Source organism: Pelodiscus sinensis, unplaced genomic scaffold (assembly GCF_049634645.1).
Source record: "Pelodiscus sinensis isolate JC-2024 unplaced genomic scaffold, ASM4963464v1 ctg91, whole genome shotgun sequence".
In the NCBI taxonomy this organism is placed as follows: domain Eukaryota; kingdom Metazoa; phylum Chordata; order Testudines; family Trionychidae; genus Pelodiscus; species Pelodiscus sinensis.
In genome coordinates, this window is record NW_027466033.1 from 345,349 (window position 1) to 363,790 (window position 18,442).

Genomic DNA, 18,442 nt, shown 5'->3' on the forward strand with positions numbered 1-18,442 from the left:
CGAAACTCACTGCCACATGATATATTGAGATTAGGGATGTAGACAAGAGACTGGACTAATGGTCTCGTATCCCAACCTTAGCATGGCATTGCTGGGAGCCTCACCGTGTTCTCCAGATTCTCCTCGTACGGGCTGAGCGGGCGAAAGCGCAGACGGATCACCTCGTTCAGAGCACGCACATACTCCACACGCTCCTGCAGCTCTGCCATCTGGCCTCGGTACTGCTCCAGCTGGAGAAAGAGCGAGCACCGTCCGGTCAGACCCCCCGCCCTGACAGAAAACTGCGCTGAGGCCCAGGGTTCTGGCCCCACTTGCTGGGAGCCTGCAGAGCGCCTGCGCACAGAGGAGGAAAGGCCCACTCACCCCCTGCATTATTTGCAGGGCTGCGTGAAGAGGCTGGACAAACAAATTGAACAAGCGGGACGTTGTCCGTTTCTCTGCACAAAGCAGCCCTCCTCTCCCGCGGTGGAACAAACTGGGCGGCTGGGCGGGCTGCTTCCACGGGCTGACACTGCCTTGCTGGGTTCTCTCGTCAGAACCTCTGACGAGCAGGAACCCATGTAGCTCAGCAGCCCCCCGCTGACCCCGACAGCTGCTCTGTTCTGCGCTGTGCCATGCCGCAGGGGGCCCCGCACAAAGGCCCTGGCCCCAATCAGGCTGTAGGGAAGGAGAGCAGAGGGCCCCAACAGGGTGGGGACGAGCCTTGGCCCCAGGCGGGTACATGGCACTGCCGGTTCCAGCCGTACCTTCTGGGAGCACTTGGCGATGGTGAAGATGTTGGTGCTGACATTCTGGTAGAGCTGCACCAGCGCGCCCAGCTCGGCAATGAGGCTCTCGCTACGCTGGGACGTCTCGCTCAGCAGCAAGGAGAGGATCTCCCTGCTGATGGAGTCCAGAAGGGGCACTGGGGGCATCAGGACAAGAGAGTGGAGGCAAGGGCAGCCCGGACTGCTGCCATAGCGCCCTCCCGTGGGGAGCAAAGAGACCCCTGAGTTGGGCCCATCACTCCCCAAAGTGGGCTCCACGGGCCCTCCCGTAACTCCCCAGCCACACCCGCGCAGAGGCTACAACCCCACTTACAACAGCCCGTCCTCAGGTCCCCTTGTCCCCCCCTCTGTGACCAGCCCTCCCCCCAGATCCCATCCTCAGGTCCCCTTGCCCCTCCCCTCTGTGACCAGCCCTCCCCCCAGATCCCATCCTCAGGTCCCCTTGCCCCTCCCCTCTGTGACCAGCCCTCCCCCCAGATCCCATCCTCAGGTCCCCTTGTCCCCCCCCTCTGTGACCAGCCCTCCCCCCAGATCCCATCCTCAGGTCCCCTTGCCCCTCCCCTCTGTGACCAGCCCTCCCCCCAGATCCCATCCTCAGGTCCCCTTGCCCCTCCCCTCTGTGACCAGCCCTCCCCCCAGATCCCATCCTCAGGTCCCCTTGCCCCTCCCCTCTGTGACCAGCCCTCCCCCCAGATCCCATCCTCAGGTCCCCTTGTCCCCCCCTCTGTGACCAGCCCTCCCCCCAGATCCCATCCTCAGGTCCCCTTGTCCCCCCCTCTGTGACCAGCCCTCCCCCCAGATCCCATCCTCAGGTCCCCTTGTCCCTCCCCTCTGTGACCAGCCCTCCCCCCAGATCCCATCCTCAGGTCCCCTTGTCCCTCCCCTCTGTGACCAGCCCTCCCCCCAGATCCCATCCTCAGGTCCCCTTGTCCCCCCCTCTGTGACCAGCCCTCCCCCCAGATCCCATCCTCAGGTCCCCTTGCCCCTCCCCTCTGTGACCAGCCCTCCCCCCAGATCCCATCCTCAGGTCCCCTTGCCCCTCCCCTCTGTGACCAGCCCTCCCCCCAGATCCCATCCTCAGGTCCCCTTGCCCCTCCCCTCTGTGACCAGCCCTCCCCCCAGATCCCATCCTCAGGTCCCCTTGCCCCTCCCCTCTGTGACCAGCCCTCCCCCCAGATCCCATCCTCAGGTCCCCTTGTCCCTCCCCTCTGTGACCAGCCCTCCCCCCAGATCCCATCCTCAGGTCCCCTTGCCCCTCCCCTCTGTGACCAGCCCTCCCCCCAGATCCCATCCTCAGGTCCCCTTGTCCCCCCCTCTGTGACCAGCCCTCCCCCCAGAGTCCCCTCTTGTCCTGCCATGTCACCAGCCCGTCCCTGCGGCTGTGTGCATCACCTGTCTGACTCCAACTGACTTGTGTGCTCTGTGGAGGTCCCTCCCCTCCCCCCCCGCAATGCCCACAAACCAGTCTCCTGCTGCACGCTGCTGCAGTCCACCAGGAAGAGCCGGTTGCAGGTGATGACAGTGGAGGGCACCTCTCGGATCCGTTTTGCCCAGGCTCGCAGCTGCACCACTAGCTGCACGTAGTCGCCCGCAGGCCAGCCCTTCATCAGCTCCAGCTGCTTGGGGCTCCAGCTGTGAGCAAAGCTGTGGATCTCTGCCACCCATGTGTGCTGCTTGCAGATCTCCTGGGTCTCCCTCAGGGCTGCCTGCAGGCAGAGCAGGGGGCTCTTAGCAACCCAAAACCCCAAGGAGCAGGAGATACTCGGCCATCCCTACCACTGGCCATACTACCCCCAGACCCTCCAAATGGCCACACTGGCTCAGACCAAAGGTCCATCCAGCCCAGTGTCCGGTCTTCTGACAATGGCCAATGCCAGATGCCCCAGAGGGAGGGCACAGAACAGGAAATCATCATGAGATTCCTTCCCTGTCACCCATTCCAAAGCAGTTCACAAACAGAGGCCAGGGACACCGTTCCTACCCATCCTGGCTCATAGCCACTGATGGACCCAACCTCCATGAATCTATCTAGCTCTTTTTTTAAACTCTGTTCGAGTCCTGGCTTCACAGCCTCCTCTGGCAAGGAGTTCCACAGGTTGACTGGGTGTTGTGTGAAGAAAAACTTCCTTCCGTTTGTTTTAAACCTGCTACTTATTAATTCCATTTGGTGACCCCTAGTTCTTGTGTTCTGGGAGCAAGTAAATAACTTTTTCTTATTCACTTTCTCCACACCAATCATGAATTATTCATCTTTTAGGCTGTGTCTACACTGTGATCTTTTTCTGCTTTTTTTTGGAAGAGGCTTTTCCAACATTTGGCATGACCAATTGGCATACCAAAGGGATACATTCAAAAAACGTGAAAAGGGAGTTACTCACCTCGTGCCGTAATGAGTGTTCTTCGAGATGTGTGTCCCCGTGGGTGCTCCACTCTAGGTGACTACAAAGCAGTCTTCAATGTAAGGCTGGAGGGAGCCGGAGTCAGTGTTTCACAGTGGTAGAGAGCACTGCTGTGGCAACTGCTGAATCATTCTTGAGTTGTGGAAGAATAGTGTACTGTTTAGCAAAAGTATGGTCTGAAGCCCATGTTGCTGCCCAGTAAATGTCTCTTAAGGGGACGTAGCCCAGAAAGGCTGTAGAGGCAGCCGTGGCTCGGGTGGAATGTGCTCGTGGTGGGCGCTGTAACTGTCTATTGCCTAGAGAGTGGCACTTGATTATACATGTCGATATCCACTTTGAGATTCGTTGCGATGATATTGGTGTCCCCTTGGATCGTTCAGCAATGGAAATAAAAAGTCTTTCAGATTTACGAAATGGTTTTGTTCTTTCTAGGAAGAAGTCCAGAGTATGCAGGGTGACATCTCTCTGTGAAGAGTGTGGTTTCGGGAAAAAGGTAGGTAATATGATCAGTTCGTTGACTTGGAATTCCGTACAGACCTTAGGCAGGAACGTCGGGTGGGGTATAGGTATGACCCTATCCTTCGTGAAAACTGTGTAAGGAGGTTCCGACATTAGTGCTGCAAGTTCACTCACCCTTCTGATGGAGGTGATGGCTAAGAGGAAGCAGACTTTCATAAAAAGGAAGGGAAGTGGTATTGTTGCCAATGGTTCAAAAGGAGGTCTGATGAGGTAGTCCAAAACAAGATTTAGGTCCCACAAGGGGGGGTGGGGCCTTATAGGGTGGGTACACATTTTGGAGTCCCTTGAGGAACCTCTTCGTGATAGGATGGTTAAAAATGGAGAAGCTGTCCACCGAGGCATGAAATGCTGCTATTGCAGAGAGATGTACTCTTAGAGAGGAGATTGACAGTCCTGATGCTTTAAGGTCCATAATGTAATCTAGGATGGTGTTCAGAGGAGAGACACGGGGTTCCACTTTGGCTCGTTGACACCAGTGAGAGAATCGTACCCATTTCTACTGGTAGGTTTTTAGAGTGGATTGCCTCCTGCTATGGAGGAGGATGTCTTTTACTTGCTGCGAGCAGCAGTCTTCTATCTATGAAAACCAGAAAAAAGCCACACCTGAAGATGCAGGGTACGGAGTTGGGGGTGTAGTATCCTGCCATTGTCCTGAGATAGTAGGTCTATCCGGTATGGTAGTGGATGGGGAGGCTGGACCGCTAGCTTGTGAAGGTATGGGTACCAGGTTTGGCGAGACCATGATGGGGCAATCAGGATGACTAGGGCTTTGTCTCTCAGGATTTTGTGTAGGACTCTTGGGATGAGAGGTATGGGGGGGGGGGAAGGCGTAATGTAGGGGGGCTGCCCATTTGATTAGGAAGGCATCCCCCAGAGAGTGCTTGCCAAGTCCCGCACGTGAGCAGAATTGGGGACACTTGGTATTCTGGGCCAAAGCGAAGAAGTCTATAGATGGCCGTCCCCACTGGTGGAAAACTGAGTTTGTGACCTCCGTATGTAATTCCCATTCACGGTCTAAGGTGAAGTTTCGACTGAGGGAGTCCGCTCTGGTATTGTTCACCCCTGGCAGGTAGGATGCTATGAGGGTGACCTGGTTGCAGATACACGAGTTCCAGAGGCTAATAGCCTCCACGCATAGGGAGCAGGCTCCGCCCTGTCTGTTTATGTAGAACATCGTGCAAATATTGTCCATTAGGATGCAAACTGTATGACTGGCGATGTCGGAAGCAAAGTGTGCGCAAGCGTTCCTTACTGCTCTTAATTCGAGAAGGTTGATGTGCAGGGGTGTCTCGTTTGGGGACCACCCGCCCTGAACTTCGCGGCTGTCCATATGTGCACCCCAGCCGAGGAGGGAAGCATCCGTGGTAATCTGGATAGTGGGTTCGGTTTGTTGCAATGGGACCCCCGCCAGAAAATTGGCACGGTCCACCATCGTAGGCATGCAAGCACGTTTGGTGGGATAGTAATCCTTTTGCTTCAAGGATGTCGTGCTGGGATGTAAACCGTCGCCACCCAGAGCTGGAAGCATCGAAAGTGTAGGCGAGCATGGTGGACTACGTAGGTGGTGGAAGCCATGTGTCCCATTAGTCGGAGGCATGTAAGTACTGTGGTAGTAGGCATTGTGAGCATCCCGGTTATAATTTCCTGTATAGTTGCGAAACGTTGTCGAGGCAGGTATGCTCGGGCTGTAACGGAGTCCAGTCGTGCGCCAATGAACTCTATATCTTGGACCGGGTGCAGCGTTGATTTGTCTTTGTTGATCAGGAGGCCTAGACGATTGAGGAGGGCCGCAGTCGTATGTATCATAGAGGAGGTTTCGGTGTATGAGGATCCCTTTAGAAGGCAATCTTCCAGGTAGGGGAATATGATAACATTCTGCCACCTGAGGTATGCAACTACAACCGCTAGTACCTTCGAGAATACCCTCGGAGCTGATGAGAGGCCGAAGGGAAGAATCTTGTATTGGAAGTGGTCTGGACCAAGCACAAAGCGTAGGTAGCGTCTGTGGGAGGGGTGGATGGTTATATGGAAATAGGCATCTTGGAGGTCGAGGGCTGCGAACCAGTCCCCTTGATCTAGCGCAGAAATGATTGCGGAGAGAGTGACCATCTTGAAACGCTGTTTCTTGAGAAATTTGTTCAGTTTGCAGAGATCCAATATAGGTCTCCAACCCCCTGTTCTTTTCTCGGTCAAGAAATAGTTTGAGTAAAACCCTCTCCCGTGGAACTCTCAGGGTACCCTTCCTATAGCTCCGATGACAAGGAGCCGATTGATTTCTTGTTTTAGAAGGGTTTCGTGAGAGTGGTCCCTGAAAAGGGATGGGGAAGGGGGAAGGGTAGGGAAGATAGAAATAAAGGGGATGGTATAGCCCACTCGAATTATCTCTAGGACCCAGCGGTCCAATGTTATGGATTCCCACTGTGGGAGGAAAGCGCGCAAGCGGTGGTTGAATAGATGGCCATGTTGAGGTGGTGCTAGATCGTGAGGGAGGTCTTGCAGGCCCTTGACCAAATGTTCAAATTTACTGCTTAGATGGCTGAGTAGCCAGTGGGTGGGCTTGGTTGGGTCACCTTCGGGGACCTCGCTGTCTTGGTCTGGTGTCTTCATAAGGCCTATGTGGTTGATTGTATTGCCCATATCGGTGTCGATTATATGAATTATATGGGATGAATCGCCTGCGTTTATAATGTTGCGTGTACATGCCTAACGTGCAAAGTGTGGACTTAGAATTTTTGCTGTTGTGGAGCAATTCGTCCGTAGTGGCTGCAAATAACTTTTGCTTGTCAAATGGCAAGTCTTCCACTTTGGGCTGGAGTTTGCAGGGAACTCCAGATGACTGGAGCCAAGAAGCTCTACGCATCACCACCGCTGTAGCTGTAACTCGGGCTGCAGTGTCAGCTACATCCATTGCCGTTTGGAGAGCGGTACGGGCGATCATATGACCCTCATGAACTATTGATTTCAAGATGGGTCTTTTGGAGTCGGGGAGGTGTGCCATTAGTTCTCTCAGTTTTGAGTAGTTGTCAAAGTCGTGATTTGCTAAAAGAGCAGAGTAATTTGATATTCTGAGTTGTAGAGTGGAAGAGGAGTATATTTTCTCGCCAAAGGAGTCCAACTTTTTGTGGTCCTTGTCTGCATTGCCTGTCCTATATTGTGGAAGCTTCGCTTGTTGTTGTGCTGAGTCCATGACTAGGGAGTTCGGTTGTGGGTGAGTGAAGAGAAAGTTGTTGTCTTTTGAGGGGGCAAAGTATTTTCTGTCAATTTTCTTATTAGTTGGTTGAATGGATGCAGGTGTCTTCCACGGGTCTTCTGAGGTCTCCATTATTGCCTCGTCTATGGGCAGGGCAATCTTGCCATGTAGTGTGGGATGTAGATTCTTTAGCAACTGGTATTGTTTCTTCTGCACCTCTTGCAGGGAGACATTCTGGCTTGTCACTACTCTCTTGAATAGTTCTTGGAACTGTTTTAGATCATCAATTGTTCCAGTGTCTGATGGTACTACGGTGTCATCTGGTTGTGCATCAAGGGCATCAGAGTGTGTGACGTTTACTGACTGAGTCATTGTCTGAGATTCGTTCCGCCTCGCCCTCCAAAAGACTTGCTGGAGGTAGGGGCTGTGGCCGAGGCAAGCTTCTCCGGGTGCAGTGGAGTGAGGTGGGGAGCGGTGTCCAGATGGCTCCCAGTGTTCCCACAGTCCCCATTGTGGTGGATAAGGTGGAGGTGGGCAAGGCCAGTATGGGTGCCATGGGCTATGTTGTGGTGGAGCCCTATAATGGTGGGAGCGAGCCTTCCCAGGTGATGGATGTCGCGAGGAATAGACCGTGTGGCGGTCATCATCAGGAAGGGGAGCGTCCTGAAGAGATAACGGTGATATCGACCTGGGAGGGGATTGCCTTGATGGAGACCTCCCAGGAGAGTAAGAAGTAGAGGGCAGGCATGAATAGTGATGTCTGCTGTGTGGATCTGTCTCTTGTTGGGGCTGATCCCTAGCAGCCTCATCTGGCTGCTTGTCTGGCTGCAGCAGGACCAGTGGAGCATCAGCTGGTGCCAGTGGCTTCAGAGGCTGCCCATCCTTTTGCTGCAGTGCCGTGACTTTAATCGGCACCGCAGCTTTAAGCCGTGCTGTAGCTTTCGGCGCCGCAGAGCCTTGAAGCGGCGCCGGGGCTGGAAGCAGTGCCACACTTTCAAGCGGCACCGCGGTTTGAAGCGGCGCCAGCTTTTCCTGCCATGCTGGCTGCTTGGAGTGCTCCTGGGGCCGCTCAGCTGTTGCATGCCCCGATACCGGCGCGGAGTGGGAGGATCGCCCCGAAGCCTTAGTGGCAGGGGACTTCCCAGCCTGGTGTGCCTCTCCTCTGCGTTTGGGAGAGGAAGAGGCTGGAAGGGAGCGGGATGGAGAGGCTCTCGCTCTCGGGTCATTCCTGGAAGACGGGGGAGGCTCTTGCCGCGATGTTGGTTGTTTCCCCACAGGCTGTAAAGCTTTTTCAAATAGGATCATTCTGAGGCAGAGCTCACGATCTTTTCTGGCTCTCGCCGTCAGGGAATTGCAATGGGTACGTTGTGAGGAGAGTGAGTCTCCCCCAAACAGCGTATGCAGTCTGAGTGACCATCTGAAGCCGGCATCGGGTCCCGGCATTGATCACATTTTTTAAAGCCTGAGGAGCTGGACATGGCGAACTCTCTCCTCCTTCAGCTTATTATATTTATCTTCTATACAGTTATTGTAGTATGTCCATGTGTGGTGTTTTTTTTTTTTTTTTAATGTGTCTCTTGCTTTGACAGCCGGGAGAACGCCGGTTCACCAGAGTCCCGGTTTGAGGTGAGTTCAAGCCCCCTGAGGGGGGATTTTAATTAAATCTATTTTTCCTATTTCTAGTTTGGTTTTTGGGGTTTTTTTTGTTTAGGAAACAAAGGAGAGACTAACTTGGATAGAACAGGGGAAGGTAACTATGGCTAAAGAACTAAAGGGAAAGTAGTCAGTCTGACAGGGAGCTCCTGGCTGCTCCATCCGCTGACGAGGCGGTTAAAGAGGAACTGAAAGGGAGAGGGTTGAGCTGCGCTCCTCAGGAGGCGGGAAGGGCTCGAGACGCCTCCTGGGCATGCGTGGCTCAACAGGGGAGACTGCTGTACAAAGCTCCGATCTGCAGCTCAGGGCGACCCTTCACCTAGAGCGGAGCACCCACGGGGACACTACTCGAAGAAGAACACATATAAAATTGACAAATCAGATTTTAGAACAGAGGGTGGTGAGGGGGGGAGGTTAGTGTCTATGAGATAATGATACTAGGGGTGATAACTGGGGAAGCTATCTTTGCAATGGGTAAGATAATTAGCATCTTGGTTATCCTGCTTCAAAGAGACTTTAACACCAGACTACAAAGGGAAGCCTCAGAACTGTCATTCATGCTTAAATTTGACACTTTACGAATGGGCCTTAGCAAAGATGCTAATTATCTTACCCTCCCACCCTGTTCTAAAATCTAATTTATCAATTTTATATGTGTTCCCTTTTTTTGATTGTATCCCTTTGGTATCTATGGTCATGCCAATTTTCTTCCACAATTAGATCTGAGGAAGTGGGTCTGGCCCACGAAAGCTCATCACCTAATAAACCATCTTGTTAGACTTTAAAATGCTGCATAGTCCTGTCTTTTGTTTGAAGGACTTGGGTCTGTTTAGTCTGCAGAAGCGAAGAGTGAGGGGGGATTTGAGAGCAGCCTTCAACTTCCTGAAGGGAGGTTCCAAAGAGGCTGGAGAGAGGCTGTTCTCAGTGGTGACAGATGGCAGAACAAGGAGCAATGGGCTCAAGTTGTGGTGGGAGAGGTCCAGGTTGGATATTAGGAAAAACTATTTCACTAGGAGGGTGGTGAAGCACTGAAATGGGTTCCCTAGGGAGGGGTGGAGTCTCCATCCCTAGAGGTGTTTAAGTCTCGGCTGGACAAAGCCCTGGCTGGGTTGATTTAGTTGGGTTGGTCCTGCCTAGAGCAGGGGGCTGGACTTGATGACTCCTGAGGTCTCTTCCAGCTCTATGATTCCATGATTCCAAAACCTCCTCTAATGACAGTTCCTCAGATTTGTCACCTACAAAGAATGGCTCAGGTTTGGGAATCTCCAATATCCTCAGCCGTGAAGACTGATGCAAAGAATTTATTTAGGTTTTCTTGCAATGACCATATCATCCTTGAGTGCCCCTTTAGCATCTCGATTGCCCCCTGGGCCACTGCTTGCTTAGCCAGCTATTACTCTGAGGTTTTGGCTAGCTGTTCTTGGATTCTTTGTGGCCTTCCTCGTTAGATGTGGATTCTTCAGCAGACAGTGTTTATGCTCCTTTCTATCTGTCTCACTAGGATTTAACTTCCACTCTTTGAACAACACCTTTTTCTAGCAATGCCAGCTGTTGCCCCAGCTCGCAGCCTGCTCCCTAGGAGGGCAGCTCACATCCCAGGAGCCCTCTTCTGTCCTGTGTGAGCTGGGGCAAGCTATGGCTCCTTGAAGGCAAGGCAGCTGATCAGACCTGTGAGTGGGGGAGGGCCTGCGTGGGCACAGGAGAGGTGCTCAGGAGTGGCCATTGTTCTGGGTAGTACAGCAATGCTGAGGCACCAGTCAGAATCAGGCCCAATGCCACTGGCTCTTTGGGAGAGACGGGTCCTCCCTGGGACTCTCAGGCTCTTTGGGGCCCAGTGCACCTGGGCAGTGAGTGAGCACAGGGATTCCTAGCTGGGTGAAGCTGGAAGCTCCCAAGCTGCCTGGGTTAACTGGCTGTGGGCACTGCCTGCCGGGCCACGGAGAAGCAGCGAGGCGGTGTGGGAGCTACGTGGGTTAATCGGCTGTGGGCACAGCCTGCCGGGCCACGGAGAAGCAGGGAGGTGGTGTAGGCGCTACGTGCGTTAACTGGCTGTGGGCACGGCCTGCCGGGCCATGGAGAAGCAGCGAGGCGGTGTGGGAGCTACGTGGGTTAATCAGCTGTGGGCACAGCCTGCCGGGCCACGGAGAAGCAGCGAGGCGGTGTGGGAGCTACGTGGGTTAATCGGCTGTGGGCACAGCCTGCCGGGCCACGGAGAAGCAGCGAGGCGGTGTGGGAGCTACGTGGGTTAATCGGCTGTGGGCACAGCCTGCCGGGCCACGGAGAAGCAGGGAGGTGGTGTAGGCGCTACGTGCGTTAACTGGCTGTGGGCACGGCCTGCCGGGCCATGGAGAAGCAGCGAGGCGGTGTGGGAGCTACGTGGGTTAATCAGCTGTGGGCACAGCCTGCCGGGCCACGGAGAAGCAGGGAGGTGGCGTAGGAGCTATGTGCGTTAACTGGCTGTGGGCACGGCCTGCCGGGCCACGGAGAAGCAGCGAGGTGGTGTGGGAGCTGCCTGGGTCAACTGGCTGTGGGCACAGCCTGCAGGGCTTCAGAGAAGCAGGGAGGCAGCGTGGGGTCTTGGCAACAATCGCAGGTGCCCAAGGTGTGGACAGGTGGCAGTGCCCAGGCAGCCCGGGCTCCAGGGCACACGGGGCTGGCCAGGGGCTCTGGCAAAGGCCAACTCAGAGAGGCTGTTATTGGAAGGAGGAAGGACAGCTGTGGACTGTCTAGCTGAATGCAGCAAACGCCCCTCACTCACCACAAGCAGAGCTCGCTGGCTGGCCAGAGCCCCTTGGATCCTGCTGTCGGTGCGCAGGTCCTGCTCCAGCTGCTCCCTCGATGGCACTGGGTACTGGCTCTTCAGCCGCTGCCCAGTCACCTCCAGACCCCCAATGACCTTCAGATCCAGATGATGCACCAGCTGTGGGTCCTGGCCACACAGCACCTCCGTAGGCAGGCTCTGGAGCAGCGCCTCAGGGGGCTGGGGGCCTCTGTCATCTGCCTCTCTCAGGGCTGGGCACAAGAGGAAGGAAAGAGCAGGCCTCAGACAGCTGCCAGGAGCAGGCACAACGAGGGATGCACGTGGCTCCCTGGCACCTCAGGGGTAGAGGGCAGCAGCTGGCCCCCCTTCCTGGGAGTCCCAGTGGCCGTGCACCATCTGGCCAGGAAGCAGCCGACAGGGACGGGGTCGGGGGGGCAGACCTAGGTGAGGAAGTCACCTACCACTGGGCTGGGCTTTGCACTGGACCACCCCCACGTCTTGACTTCGGTGAGCCTCTGGCGCTGCAGGACTCTGCTCAGGCGGGGTCACTGACTTCTCTTTCCTGGTCCAGGTCACCTGCAGGGAGATCTCGGTGGCTGCAGAAAGGTGCTTGGCCCCGTCCCCAGCCCCTACTGCCAGGACCCTTCAGTCTCCGGGCATGGCCATTCTGACGCCCAGCGTATGGCACTGACAACCCTTGGGTCCCTCACAGCAAGAGCGCCAGGTTTCTGGCCAAGAGCTGCTCACTTAGCTCCAGGGCTGCGGTGGAAACACCCAAGCTCTAGGCATGCTCTCCCCTCAGCAACGGCAGTGCAGCGGGCCCTTTGGCCGGTGGCAGGGTTCCTGTCCTCGGGAGTGGCCCCCACCATTCACGGAGGAAGGGGTCTGCTCAGGCCTAGCTGAGCACCGGCTGGCTTGTAGCTCACGCTGTCGACAGAGGCTCACACTAAGCTCCAGAGGGCCCAGGTTTGGTTCCGCCTGTCAGCGTTCCATCAGCACAGCCCAGGAAGGGACAGCTGCCAAACTGGGAGTTGGGTACCAACCTGCAGGACAGACTCCACCACGGAGTCCAGGGTGCCCAGCAGGCTGGTTTCCAGTGCCTGGCTGGAGGGAAAGGGGACCAGCTGGCTGTCAGTGTCAAACACCAGGTGCACGCGGAGGACAGCCTTCCGTTTGGTACCACTGGCCTGCAGAGGAGAGAGCCAGGACACGGTCAGTCCTAGCCACATGCTGCGAGCACCGCATGCACTGGGTACCCCGGGCGTGGGGTGGGTGAGGTGATGGCCCTGGGGGTACTCTAGGCACACGCTCTTGGCTGTAACATCCCTGGTTCCAGGGTAATCACCTTGTCACAGAATGGCGGGGACTCCCTGACTCCTGCACCCCCCATCTGCAGCCAACTCGAGTGGGGGTTGCTCACAAGCACGGCCTTACTGCAGAAATCAGGGCTTCAAGCCTGGGCATCTCTCAGCACCAGGAAATGAACAAAACACGGAGGCAGTAACCAAAACTCCAAATCATTCAATTCTAAAGGCCCTTGAGGGCTCAGACCTCACCGCACGTGCTGGACAGATGCCCTGAGAGCTCTCGCTGAGTGACACTGGTGACTGAGTACAAGGCATGTGCACCCCAAGATGGGGCACTTCAGACATGCAGGCCACAGCTTCACGGGGAACCAGAAGGGGAGCACAGACTCTGAAAGGGATCAGAGCTGACAAGCAACTCCTCTCCCCCTCGCTCCCAGGGCAATGCTGGGGCAAAAAGGATGAATGGGAGCGTTGGATAAAGAAGTGAGGAGGTGTGGGGAGGCATGGGCAAGTAGTTGGCACTTCTGCATAGGACGGGGGGAGACAGCCTGCAATACTGGATTCAGTGCTGGTATCCACATTTTAAACAGGATGTTGAAAAATTGAAGAATCCAGAAAAAAGCCAAAAACTTATTCAAGAGCTGAGAAAATGCCTTACAGGGAGAGCCATAAAAAGCTCAAATTGTTTAGCATACCCAAAAGAAGATTGAGAGGTGACCTGATTATGGTGTGCAACTACCACCATGGGGAGAAAATACTAGCGGCTACAGCCGTGGTATCCAGCACGCTAGCCACTAGCCACATGTGGCTATTTGGCCGGTTGAGTGTGGCTAGTTTGCTATAGCACTAGCCGCACTAGTGGCTACTGCTTCAGAACTAGGTGGACACCATGGGGCTAGAGGCTCTGTAAGCTAGCAGAGAAGGGCAGGACAAGAACCAATGGCTAAAAGCCAGACACATTCAGATTGGAAGTAAGGCCCAAATGTTTAAAGAGCCCTCATGATTAACCAGTGGACCGCATTCCCAAGAGAAGTGGTGGTTCCCCTGTGATGGTGGCCAAGCAGAGAGCTCTGGCCAAGGTCCCAAGGCCTCAACTGAATACTGACAAATACAAAGCTGCACTCAGCTTCTGGCTTGCCCAGGGTTAGCAGTGAGACTAAGTATTAGAATTCTCCAAATCTTCACTGAACTCTTGTAGCTGCAGCATGCATTCATCTGGCCTGAGGGCATGTCTCCACTGCAGGCTGGACCTACGGGCAGCGATTGAGCCAGTGGGGGTAGAGATGAGACAAGTTGACTGCTGGGTGCCCTCCTGCCGACTGCGCTACTCCACCAGCACGAAACGAGGAAGTGGAGTCAATGGGAGAGCACCAGCTGCTGACTTACTGCTGCCAAGACACCAGCCAGTAGCTCTGTGTATGCTGACTTGTCAGTAATGCAGACAAGGCCTAAGATACCTGCGCAGGGCAGGGTCCCAAATTTGCATGGTTAGGTTCTAGGCCTGTGAAACACCAGCCAGGAGAGATGCCTTGATTCACTCGTGTGCAATGCTGGTCTCCAAGCCTGACACACAAGAAAGGCCACTGACATCAGACAGAGAAGAACAGTAAAGAAGACAAAAGACTTAATTTCTCGGCCTCCCACCCCGCCGTGAAGATAAATCTTGCAATTGAATCCTAGAATCCCAGGGCTGGAAGAGACCTCAGGAGGTCATGAAGTCCAGCCCCTGCCCAAAGCAGGACCAACCCCCACCTACATCATCCCTGTTTATGACAGCGCTCCAGTCATGCAAGTCATCCCACCAAGTCTCCGTTACTCCAATCAAATCATGGTTCTTTGACTGGACCAGGGCTTCTAATTCTTCCTGTTTGTTTCCCAGGCTTCTTGCATTCGTGTACAAACACCTTAGATACCCCAGTTGCTTGCCCGACCTTCATCCAAATTAGGGGTCCTCTCTCGTTCCTCGTGTTTCTTCCCGGTATCCGACTTCCTCACTTACCTCAGGGCTTTGGTCACCTTCCCCCAATTAACCTAGTTTAAAGCCCTCCTCACTAGGTTTGCAAGCCTGCCCGCGGAGATGCTCCTTCCTCTCTTGGTTAGGTGGATCCCATCTCTTCCTAACAATCCTTGTGCCTGGAACAGAGTCCCATGGTCGAAGAAACCAAAGCCCTCTCTCCAACACCACCTGCGTAACCATGCACTTCCTCAATTCAACGATCCCTACCCGGACCTTTTCCTTCAACAGGGAGGATGGACGAGAACACCACTTGCGCTTCAAATTCCTTGATCATTCTTCCCAGTGCTACTTGATCTGCTGTGACCCGCTCAAGGTCATTCTTGGCCGTTTCGTTAGTTCCTACATGGAAAAGCAGGAAGGGGTAGTGATCTGAAGGTTTAATCACTCTCGGTCACATCCTGAATGCGAGCTCCTGGTAAGCAGCACACCTCTCGAGATTCCAGATTGATGACTCAGTCCCGCTTAGGAGGGAGTCCCCGACCACCACCACCCCTCGTCCTCTTTTGGTAAAGAAGGACTACGCATCCCATGCCTTCCACTAGATGGTGTTCCCTTCTCATTTCTTCCCTGAGAGGACCCTGCCAAAGCATTCTCCACTGCAGTGCCTGTGGAGAGAGCCTGAAAGCAGTTCCTTACCTCTACAGGACTGGGAGATACCTGAGTTCGCCGCCTTCTTCTAGACTCTAGAGGTTACATGCTGCCAGTTTTCTTCCTTGTCCTGTACTGCCCTGACTGGCTCTTCAGCCTGTTGTGGCTGCAGGATTAAACGCTGCCTTCTATCGAGGAAGTCTTCGTCCTCTCTGATGGAATGTAGAGTTGATACTTGGGCCTCGAGTCCTCTAATAGTTTCTTCCAAAACGGTGACCAGCTTGCACTTAGTGCAGATGAAATCCCTTCTTTGTTCGGGGAGGATGACAAACATGGCACATGCTGTGCAGGTAACAGCAGAAGACCTATCACCATCCATCCCTGCCTTCCTTTGGAGAGATTCCTCAGATATTATTCAATGTCTCCTTGAAGGGCAGGAGTGCAGTGAAAAGATTTTAAAGAACGGTGAGTGTCCCCCTTTCTACTCCCCTTCCCAACTCCCTGTTCGCAAGTTCCCTGGTCACTGACTCACTCCTTTATAAAGCCCTGGACTGCCTGACAGCCCCTCTCCCTGATTAAGGCTCAACCAATGAGCAGAGGCTTCGATTTCAAACCCTGATTAGAAGCTCACAGCTTCCACCTGCCAGCCACAGCACACACTCCCGGGGGGGAGGAGGGTGGAAGGGGGGAAAAAAAAGCCCAAACAGTCAAACACAAGCTCAGCACACAGCAAGAAACCCCCAAACACACCACACACACTACAGACAGCCACTTCCCTCAAGGGTCCTGTATTAGCTTCCTCCTTCACCAGGAGAAATCCCTCGCAAAACTCCTTGTTTGCAGTTGTCATGATTCTGAGGGTTAGCCAGCAGCTTGGGGATTAAGGGGTTAACTACACCTAGCCAGGTGGAGTGACCAATAGGAATGTAGGTGGGACTTTTCAAACTGGGACAAAGGAATTTGGGGTTTTTTCCTTTCTCCCTTTTGTCTCTGGGGGAGAGGGGTCTGCAGCTACAGAGAGGGACAAGCATGTCTCTCTCTCTCTCCAAGACACCATTCTTCATTTTCTGTAAGTAGGGTAAGGGTTAGGCAGTTTCGTTAGGTTTTATTGTTTTAAGGGTTGGGGATGGGATCTGAGATCTGGCACTGGTTAAAGATGTTTTGGCTTGTTCTTTGTAACTAAGTTCTAGGCCCATGGAGTTTCTCTGTGAGTATATTTTGTTACCTCCCTATCTAGTCATTATGTTTGCAACAGGAATATTGTTGTAATAATAAAAGTTCTTTCTTTTCTTTTATTAACCTGGCAGTGGTTAATTGTGTGCCTTGATTTTTATCTTAGGGGTGAGATTTCCCAAATGATCTTCCCCCTGATTTCTTTATCAGCATTTGGGTGGTGGCAGCGGAGGTTTTATTCCCAAGATCTAGGTTTTTTAAGATTTTGGGGGAAGTTTTATACCAAAGCCTGGTAGATAAGGCTTTGGGGTACACTTGCTGGCCCCCACTTCTGCATTTATCATGCCAGAGTGGGGAAGGAGCCATGACAGCAGTCACCATTCGCTCCTGGGTCACCTGTTTCTTCTCTAACAGAGCCGTTGATCACTACCTGTTGAGCCCAACAATCTAGCCGGCTTTCTATCCACCTTACAGTGCATTTATCCAATCCATACTTTTTTAACTTGCTGGCAAGAACATTGTGGGAGACTGTACCAAAAGCCTTGCTAAAGTCAGGGTATATCACGTCTACCACCTTCTCCATATCCACAGAGTCAGTAACCTTGTCACAGAAGTCAATCAGGTTCATCAGGCATGAGTTGCCCTTGGTGAATCCATGTTGACTATTGCTGATCATTGTCCTCTCCTACAAGTGCTTCAAAATGGATTCCTTGAGGATCCCTGTGACGAAGTGTGAGGGACTCACCGGGGTCTGTCCCCGCATCCGCAGCCAGACTTGACTCAGCCAGCAAGTAGAACTAGCACAGACTTCTAGTTATAGGACCCACAAGCATTCAGCCCCTTGAGGCTCCCTGCTCCCCAAGCCTGCCAAAAATTCAACTCACCCCCAGCCACTGGTCCCAGCTGTGTAGGCAGCTCCACCTCCTCCTTCGTTCAGATTCCCAAGCAAAGTATCTGATTCTCACTGGTTGCATCTTCCCCAGGCCAGCCTGAGCCATTCCCTGTGTGCCTTCCCTCAGTTCTCCCCTAGAGATCCCACCCCTGCTGGGCACTGTACACACACACACACACACACACACACACACACACAGTCACTACAGAGCAGCACAGGACAGTGCGAATCACACACAGCACAACAAAGCACACAGTGAACACAATCCCCACTACGTCATAATCCCCTCCATGATTTTTCCAGGGCCTGAGGTGAATTCCTCCCATAGCTCCAAGGCCTGGCCCTTCCCCCAGCCTTGGCTGTGACTCTGTTCCTAGCCTGGCGCAGAGGCTGGGAAGGAGGGCAGGACTGGGAGTGTAGCTGCACCTGGTCACATGCCCAGCTGCCAGAACACCCCGTTAGTCTGGCTGCAGCTCCACTCCTACCCTGTGTTACCCCTAGTCCTAGCTGCAATCCCAGCCTCAGCCCCTTCCCTTGTCTGTCCCACACAACCATGGCTCCAAGGGGGCAGGGCAGGGAACGCACACCTGTATCCCGTTATTGGATTCATTTCACGAGGCATACCTGCGCCAGTCGACAAAGGCTTCCTTGTCGACTGCGGCGCGTCCAGACTGCCCCGATCTGCCGACAAACAGCTGATCATCAGCTGGTCGGCTCAGCGCAGCAGCCATTTAAATTTAAATCAAGCCGTGATTATTTAAATCGCCGCTTCATTTCCCTCTGCCGATCAGCCTAATCTACATGGCTCCATCGATGGAGCCATGTAGTTTAGACACACCCAAGATGGCTCAATACACACCTGAGGAATGCGTCTGGAAACCTGCAAACCAGCCAGTATCTCATGGCTGCCGGCATGTGAATCATGCATCATGTGACCAGCTCCAGTTTGGGAGACACCAGAGCTATCTAAGTGCCATTAGGTGTCTCCATCTTGTCTTTAATCTTGCTGCTGATCCCAGATGCAGCCTTGCGAGGGGCAGCGAGCGGGAAGGAGGCCGACCCATCCTGGGACTGCTCAGCTGGTAGTTTGGAACATCTCTGCTGAGAGCCTGCATTGAGAACTGGGAGACTGGTGCATGTGACGTGTTCTTAACAACCTTACTCTCCACCTTTTCT

At 53.9% G+C, this 18,442-nt stretch overlaps 1 protein-coding gene across 1 annotated transcript in view; it reads right to left on the reverse strand.

Moving 5' to 3' along the window:
- The window catches only part of DNHD1 (dynein heavy chain domain 1), a 278,012-nt gene that overhangs the window by 208,176 nt on the left and 51,394 nt on the right, over nt 1–18,442 (reverse strand). Inside the window, 6 exon segments of the mRNA XM_075918511.1 lie at nt 105–230; nt 747–904; nt 2,230–2,473; nt 11,287–11,540; nt 11,751–11,865; nt 12,333–12,476. Coding sequence (XP_075774626.1) covers nt 105–230; nt 747–904; nt 2,230–2,473; nt 11,287–11,540; nt 11,751–11,865; nt 12,333–12,476 — 1,041 coding nt within the window.